This window comes from Engystomops pustulosus, chromosome 9 (genome assembly GCF_040894005.1).
Source record: "Engystomops pustulosus chromosome 9, aEngPut4.maternal, whole genome shotgun sequence".
NCBI classification, from domain to species: Eukaryota; Metazoa; Chordata; class Amphibia; order Anura; family Leptodactylidae; genus Engystomops; species Engystomops pustulosus.
Window position 1 is genome coordinate 54,319,798 of NC_092419.1, and position 9,139 is coordinate 54,328,936.

At 41.2% G+C, this 9,139-nt stretch overlaps 1 protein-coding gene across 1 annotated transcript; it reads right to left on the reverse strand.

Annotated features, from left to right (window-relative positions):
• Positions 1-97: 97 nt before the first annotated feature.
• LOC140076956 (putative nuclease HARBI1) lies at positions 98-2,786 on the reverse strand. Its single transcript, XM_072123766.1, has 3 exons — positions 2,703-2,786; positions 1,782-2,488; positions 98-552 (listed from the first exon to the last, which is right to left on the reverse strand). Exons 2-3 carry the CDS (start codon positions 2,482-2,484, stop codon positions 182-184), a joined length of 1,074 nt encoding a protein of 357 aa, XP_071979867.1. The 5' UTR covers positions 2,485-2,488; positions 2,703-2,786; the 3' UTR covers positions 98-181.
• Positions 2,787-9,139: the final 6,353 nt, after the last annotated feature.

Sequence of the window (9,139 nt, forward strand, 5' to 3'; positions counted from 1 at the left end):
CTTTATTTTGATCAAAAATGACAAATAAATTTTTGATCTACTTTGTCTTCCTGTGAGCTGAAATTATTGTACTAAAGAATGAAAAGCATGGATACAATTTGACATTGCATTTACTTTAATGCAATTCTAAATTTACAGACATTAAGGCATAACAAAAAAAAATGGTAACTGGCAGATCACTTTAAAAGTAAATCTCAGTCACTTGCATGCGCCTTAGTTGTCCCGCTCTATTGGTGGGTTGAGCAGACACATCCCCCTGATGCTCTATATGCTCAGTCAAATCTGTTGCAAGGTCAATTTCTAGCCTGTTGGCTGTCGCAATGTTGTGGAACATGCAACAGACTATAATGACCTTGCACACAATGGGGGGTTTGTAGAGCATAGCCCCCCCTGAAAAATCCAGGCACCGGAACCGACTCTTGAGAATTCCAAAGGTCCTCTCAATGGCACTTCTGGTTCTTCGATGTGCTCGGTTGAATCTCCTCTCCTTAGGGGTACTTGGCCGCAAATATGGTGTCATCAGCCATGGCAATAATTTGTAGCCATTATCACCTAAAAACAGGACAAAGTAAAGCTAATTAGCTTAATTAAAAAAATGAGGCAGCATTCACACAAACATCTGCCTGCCGGGCGTCCGTGTGCTCCGTGTAATGGAGAGGAGGAGGGGTGACCGCTCTCCATAGCAATGCATGGGGGCTGCACGTAACACAGGGAAACATAGGACATGTGTTAGCTTCCCCCCCCCCCCATGTACGGTGTTGCATGTGTGCTGCACCATATTGCTCTGTGCGGCCATTGCCATCTATGGGGACATATGTATGGCCGTAAGTTTGCAGTTGTACATATGTCCCCCATACAGTAGTGTGAGTGGAGCCTTAGTCTGAGCTTAGACTGACATTTTTGGATTATCCTCACAATATCCGTTTTTTGCTTGGAATCTGCTTGGTTTATCAGTGCCAATAATGCAAGTTATTTGCATTTGGGGATGTCTTCTTTTTCAACAATATTTTTCACAAAACATGATGGTAGTTAAAGGGGTTTTCCAACAAACGAAAGTTAAGCCGTATCCATGAGATAGTGCCTAACTTCATGATCAGTGCTGAGACCCCCACAGACTGCAAAAATGACTAATGGAGCAGATGGCCGTGCATGCCCATTCAGCTCCATTAATCTCTATGGAGCTGACAGAGATTGGTGAGCGCTGTGCTCGGCAAGATCACTCACCTCCATAGAGATTAATTGAGCAAAACAGTCATGTTCAGCCATCTGCTCCATTAGTCTGACTGAGCGGCGAGGGCTACATTGTTTATGCAATATGTGGGGGTCTCAGCACTGATCATGGAGTTAGGTCCTATCCAGTGGATAGGGCTAAACTTTATTTTGTGGGTAAACCCCTTTAGATTGTGATGTTTACCAGTTCAGTCACATGTCCATGGACAAAGTAGGTGTTTGTAACTGATACCCCTCAGTATGTATTTGTAAATTAGGCTTAACCCCGCACTTTTTTTTCCTTTGTTCACTCTCTCTTAACGCCGGTTTCGGCCAATTCATTTCATATGCTGAGAATGTGTTTTGTTTAATTTTTTTAGCCTTTTTTTTTTTTTTTTTCATTTGTGTGTGTTAACATTTTTGTTTACATTTTGTAAACTTTTGTTTAAAAAATGCAATACTGTAAACAAAACTCATCACAGTTTATGAAAAGCATAATTAAAGACACACCTTATGGAGCATGACCACATTTTAAGTGTTTAGTAATTGAAAGAGCATTCACATTCACTTACCAAGCAGAAAGGCGTCCCTGTACAATTCACTCTGGAGCCGGCAATTGAGGGCACAGTTATCAAAGATAAAGGAATCGTGTGTCGACCCAGGGTACTTTGCGACCACATTAGTTATGATGTTGTTTGAGTCAACGGTGACCTGCACATTAATCGAGCGAAACATTTTTCTATTGCGGTACTGATATTCATCGGCCGCAGGAGGCACCAACGCCACATGTGTGCAGTCGATTAACCCAATCACTTTGGGCATCCCCGCTACTTGCTCAAACTCCGCTTGCGTCCTCCGGATGGCATCAGCAGTTTTGGGGAAGGAGATGTACTGTGTACAGAGCTTAAACAGCTCATCCACTACCTCGTGGAAAAAACGGCTGAAGGTTGGTTGCGAAAAACCAAAACGCTCAGCAATGCAGTGCTGGAAGGACGCGTTCGCCATATAATAGATGGCCGAGACCATCTTGGTGAGTCCAGGCACTGCATGTGACCGTCCGGTTTTTGCCCCGATGGCTACTTCAAGCTTCTCATAGAGGCTTAGGATTGAAGCTCTATCCAGCCGAAACTGCTGATACACCTCCGCGTCCGTAAAATCTGCAAAGGACACACGAGGACGGAACACTCGAGGACGCCTCCTCTGCCTCCGTCTGCGCTGTCTAGCCATGATGCGGTCATTTTGAATGGCCACGTAGACGATCGGAAGCATATCCATTGTCCTAGAAGAAAGAATATGGAATATGTAATTTTTTATGCTCATATTGGCAGATTGGTCAGATAAGGTCTGTTACTTTGTGAGTAATTTTAACTTACACTACAAATTTGTTTAATCCCAATTTGTGGTAAATACTAAACACATTTATCTTTTTTCCTGGGCCTCTCTTCAAATTTGTTTAAATTTTTTAAAAATTTGCATTTTAAAGTGTGACTTACCTTTGCAAAAGCTTTTTTGACGAGTGTTTGTCTTCTTATTACCACCAATCTCCACTCCTGTTTTACAAATTGGATTGTTATTTTTTCAAAAATCAAGCCTTTTTGGAAATTTAGAATTGAACATGTACTTACCTTTTAGCAAAATTTCAATGGATTTATTGTGCACGATCACCAGTCAAATTTTCCACTCTCCTTCAAAACCCTCGACTCCTAACTCTCTCCATTTTGTTTTTGTTTTGGAAACCATTTTATATTTTTTCCCTAAATTGTGTCGCACACACCTTTACCTTGTTCCAACAAGCATAATAGCAATCAGTTTACTCATGCGACACTTTTGTGTCGCGGTTTGAATACTGTCGCACGGGGGTTTTCCCCCCCCCCCCCCTGTGTTTTCGCGCTTAATTATGCGCGTCCCCGTTGTGTCGCGCGCTATTCATATTTAGGCGCACGGCACGTCATATTGTGTCGCGCGCTTTCGCCATTTCCCTGGTTCTATCCTTGTATTTGTGGCGCATGCACGGCGGATTGTGGCGCGAAAATATTGAAAATCTGACGCCAGCAGCAGCGTCATAAATAGAAGCCACACCTGCAACTACAGCAGATACCGTGCACAGCAGCCAGGGAACAATACTGAGAATTGTAAGTACCCACAACAACATAAAATACACCCAAAACTAGGCAAAAAGAGTGGAAAAAGGCCAAAAAGAGAGATAAGAAGGGTGGATATACAGGGCAATGTAAAGGACAGTGAAGAAACACAAGCTAATGGCACAGCACATGTTGCAGGGGGATCGCATCGTCAGAATTACATGAGTTTAACATCATAACTTCTAATCCCTTCACGTAGATCTATATTGTCGTGAACGAGGAGGGAACAACCTTTCGAAAAGCAAGATGGCCACATCCTCAGGTAAAGCGCTCAATACATTTTATATAACTCCAAAATAAACCTAGAAATGCAATGTTCACACAGAGTTTTCAATTAGGGTGTTTTCTATTCAAAATCACATTATTACATAAAAGAAAATGAAAAAATGAGTTTTACAGCAAAATAGGTTTTTATGTGTCATCACCAAAATATAAACATTTACATCAAAGTATAAGGTCATGGGCGCATGCGTCACTAGCTACGCTTTGAAGTGCAGTGCTAGCGCAATGGGGGCGCACCCTGGGCTGAACACATTTTCATATGCATTGAAAGGCATCTACTGGTTAAGCAATCACGTGCGTTACAATGGACACACTTTTTTTTTTTTTTAGGCCCAAAACCATGCACTTTTAAACGCAGGACTAGCGCTGTCCAACTGCACCGTGTGATTCCGTTTTTGGCTAATACACATGCATTTAGTTGAAGCCCTTAGCGCTCTGCACGGTAGCTGTACTGCACTGAGATGATGCCGGTTCAGCTCTGCACAGGAGCCAAACCGCCATCGGGGGTTGCGGGATGTCAGCGTTAATCTACCGATGACATCCACAGCTAACACCCCCGGTCGGAGTGGGCTCCAATCGTGGTTGTTTATTCCGTTAAATGACGCGACCGCACCATTTAACATGCCTTCCGGGGTTCTTTACCCCACTATCGGCGCCCCAGCAATGTTTTGGGGTGCGCCAATCGCTGCTATGGCACCTCTGGGGTCCGATCGGGACCCCAGAGAAGCCTGAAGGCAGGGCCTTTAAGATGGCGTCTGTGACGTCATCTTAAAGGCAAAGTGTCAGCCTATGCATCTGCATAGGCAGACACTGCTAATACTCTGCAATACATGAGTATTGCAGGGTATTATCATGACCAAGCAATCAGATGATTGCTTGGTCATGTCCCGTGGTGGATCAAGAAAAAAAAAAGGAAAAGAAAATGTTTTTAATGAACAAAAAAATTAACAAATCAATAAAACTGGCCATAAGGCCCAAAAAATATAAAGATACAAATTACGCACAAAAAAGTCAAAATCAATAACACAAACCCCACATATATAGTATCACCGCGTCCGTAACAATCCATAGAATAAAACTAAATAACTATTGGACCCATATGATGAACGCCATAAATCAAAAAATTACAAACCCACCAAAAATTCGGATTTTACCTATTATATCCCACTAAAAATGCAATACAAAGTGATCAACAAAACATATGTAGTCCAGAATGATACTGTTGCAAAGTACAACATGTCCCTCAAAAAACAAGTCATCAACCAGCTGTGTATGCCACTTTGAAGACGCCGATACAAAAATGAGAGATTTTACAACACATTAGCATTTTTTTTTCAAAATTTTTTAAAACATAAGAAAAAATATTCATGTCTGGTATCCCCGTAATCGTATCGACCCATAGAATAAAGATAACAGGATTATTAGGCTATACGTTGCAAAACAAAAATTTATGGTTAACTAATCCAGTACAGAATTGATTCTTTTCTACTCATGACCTCAAAACAAGTTTAAAATTTACTACAATAGGAGATATCAAACACAAAATGGTAACACTGGAAAAAGCATCTCATCTCGCAAAAAAAAATGCCGTCACATGGCCCAAATAACTTAAAAGGAAAAATTTAATAGCCTTCAAAAGGGGGCAACGAGAAAACTAAAATCCTGGCAGCTGCAGGGTGCTCCTTCCCTTCTGTGCCTCGCTGTGCCCCCATAACACAAGTAATGTCCACATGTGGGGGGTCTCTGCACTCTGGAGAAATTGTTGAACACATTTTAGGGTGTGTTTTTGCTTTTTCTCTTTTTTAAATGTGTAAATTTTAGGCCTAAATGAACATATAAGCAACAAAAATTGACCATTCAAAATTTCACAACCATTTGGATTAAATTACTAGGAAGATCTCAAGGAGTTAACAATCTTCGTAAATGCTGCTTCTGATATCATGAGGGGTGCAGATTTGAAAATGGGTTTGTTATATATGGGGTTTAGATGCGAAAAATATTACAATTCAGTGAAAACACTATTTATCCACAAAATTCCCAATTTAACCAAAAATATATATATTTGTAAGCTGCGCAACATCAAAATTAATTATCGAGACATTTTTTTAATTAATGCAAATGTAAATAAGACGATTGGAAATGTTATTCTGCAACTTATTTAGGTTGAAAATCATCTGGATGAAAATGCAATGATTCTAAATTTTGACAAGGTCACATTTATCCCAAAACTCCCATTTGTGACATTTTTTTGGGAAATCAAAGCAAAAAATAACAGCCAACATTTACCAATAAAATTAAGTACAAGATGTGTGGAATCGTTTAGATTAGTAAAAGTGTTCAAAAGTTATAACCATATAAATCAAACCATATCACAATCCCAAAAATCGGGCTGAGCCTTAGGCTAGATTGACACTGCTGTTGCCCGCCCGTACCGTACCGTAGCGGGCAACGGCAGTGCACGGGGAGAGGAGGAGGAGGTGAGCGCAGCTCCCCCCCGCCCCTCTATATAGGAAGTAATGGTGCACGGCGCCGTACTACGGAGAAAGATAGGACTGGTCCTATCTTTTTCTGGGGTACAAAGCGGTACGGTGCCGCACGTGTGCTGCACCGTACCGCTCCCGTAGTGCGCCATGCGCCCATTGCCGTCTATGGGGGACGTATATCGGCCGTATATACGTCCCCCATACAGTCGTGTGAATGTAGCCTTAAGCTGTAAAATGGCTGCGTCCTTAAGGGGTTAATACACAATGCAAAGACTATGAAAACACACCATGAGAAGAAGGTCGAAGACACCAGACATGTGATAGGCAACACAAATTCCGAGCACAACAAGATCAGGGTAAACCCAATGCAAATCTTTGAAACAAATCTATAATAAATAATTTTTGAATTTAATATTGGTAAAAAAAACAAATATCTTGCGTTCTTGTATTTTACAGATGAAAGCCAGGCAGGCACCAGCAGCGGCAAGAGAAAGCAGAAGAAGAGCGCCCCTTTTGATCGAGCAGAGCTCGTCGCTTTGATAACCATCTGCGACGAGCGGGGCTACGACCTGCTCCGTGAGACTGGTAGCTATAAAGCAAAGACCAAAATCATGGAGCAGGTCCAAGCCCATCTGCTCGAGAAATACGGCCGGTACCATTCCGTCCGACAGTTGCAGAAGCGGTTCTCGGACATAAAGGTCCGTGAGGAGCGTTTTTTGGAGCGTGTCCGAAGCCGGAACCGCTCTGCAAAAGGTTAGAAGATACAACTTGGTTCTCTAAGTAATGACATGTCTGTGCATTTTTTGATGATTTCTCTTTTTCTTTCTAGCCGGACGGGAGAGGGCACCGGCCGTAGAAGGGGCCTCTTCTTCTGCTTCTGTTGCTGCTGCTGTTGTGGTGGATGTTGGGGACGACTCTCCCCCTCCACCAAGCCCTGTGCCACCTGGCCAAGAGGTAAAGACTGGCATCTTTTTAGGAATCTAAGATGTTGAAAATTTAATATATACAAATTAATTTGTAATTCTAATTAATTTATATATATTTTTTTTTTTTTTACAGGATCTTGCTGTGGCTCCGGAGGAGGAGATGGTTACCCTGGTGCTGGAACCAGTGGAAGACCCACATGAAGAGGTCCAGCCACCAGAGGTAGCCACCACAGCAGTGGCCGAGGGTCTTCAGGTGTCCATCGGTGAGCAGCTCCTCCATGAAATGGAGCTGCTCAACCGAAAGATGGACATTCTGATGGCCCATTTCGAAAGGTTGTTCCACCCTCCTCGTTCTTAAGTTTGTTGTTAACAATTTTTTTTTTTTGTTATTTTAAAAGTTTTTGTTAAAAAAAAAATTAAAAATGTAAAAAAAATTAAAAAAACAAAACAAAAAAAAAATATAAAAATGTTTAAAAAAAACAAAAAAAAAAAAAAAATGTTTGACCCAAAAAAAAAAAAATTACCTTTTTACCATGATTATCCGCCAAAACAGGCAACGGTGTTAGTAAAGTTGTCTTTTTACCATGATTATCCCCAAAACAGGCAACGGTGTTTGTAAAGTTGTCTTTTTACCATGATTATCCCCCAAAACAGGCAACGGTGTTTGTAAAGTTGTCTTTTTACCATGATTATCCCCCAAAACAGGCAACGGTGTTATTAAAGTTGTCTTTTTACCATGATTATCCCCAAAACAGGCAACGGTGTTTGTAAAGTTGTCTTTTTAACATGATTATCCCCCAAAACAGGCAACGGTGTTTGTAAAGTTGTCTTTTTACCATGATTATCCCCCAAAACAGGCAACGGTGTTAGTAAAGTTGTCTTTTTACCATGATTATCCCCAAAACAGGCAACGGTGTTAGTAAAGTTGTCTTTTTACCATGATTATCCCCCAAAACAGGCAACGGTGTTTGTAAAGTTGTCTTTTTACCATGATTATCCCCCAAAACAGGCAACGGTGTTTGTAAAGTTGTCTTTTTACCATGATTATCCCCCAAAACAGGCAACGGTGTTATTAAAGTTGTCTTTTTACCATGATTATCCCCCAAAACAGGCAACGGTGTTTGTAAAGTTGTCTTTTTACCATGATTATCCCCCAAAACAGGCAACGGTGTTAGTAAAGTTGTCTTTTTACCATGATTATCCCCCAAAACAGGCAACGGTGTTAGTAAAGTTGTCTTTTTACCATGATTATCCCCCAAAACAGGCAACGGTGTTAGTAAAGTTGTCTTTTTACCATGATTATCCCCAAAACAGGCAACGGTGTTAGTAAAGTTGTCTTTTTACCATGATTATCCCCAAAACAGGCAACGGTGTTTGTAAAGTTGTCTTTTTACCATGATTATCCCCCAAAACAGGCAACGGTGTTTGTAAAGTTGTCTTTTTACCATGATTATCCCCCAAAACAGGCAACGGTGTTATTAAAGTTGTCTTTTTACCATGATTATCCCCAAAACAGGCAACGGTGTTTGTAAAGTTGTCTTTTTAACATGATTATCCCCCAAAACAGGCAACGGTGTTTGTAAAGTTGTCTTTTTACCATGATTATCCCCAAAACAGGCAACGGTGTTAGTAAAGTTGTCTTTTTACCATGATTATCCCCAAAACAGGCAACGGTGTTAGTAAAATTGCTGTAAATCAATAGCATGAGATGTATTTATGAAGGTATCATTATTTTTCGTTGATGTCTGAATTGAAATAAATGTAATGTGATTTTAAAACAATGCTTGAATAAATTATTTTTTTGGACCTCAAAAAGACTGTTTATTACGTTAACCTCAAGAATAAAACAGGGGCAGCAACACACTGGTGGAGGTGGGGGGGTATGGTGACATAAACACTGGTGTGGGGGGGGGGGATGGTGACATAAACACTGGTGGGGGGGGATGGTGACATAAACACTGGTGGGGGGGGGGATGGTGACATAAACACTGGTGGGGGTGTATGGTGACATAAACACTGGTGGGGGGGGGTATGGTGACATAAACACTGGTGGGTGGGAGTACAGGGACACAGACACTTTGGCTAAAGATAACTTACA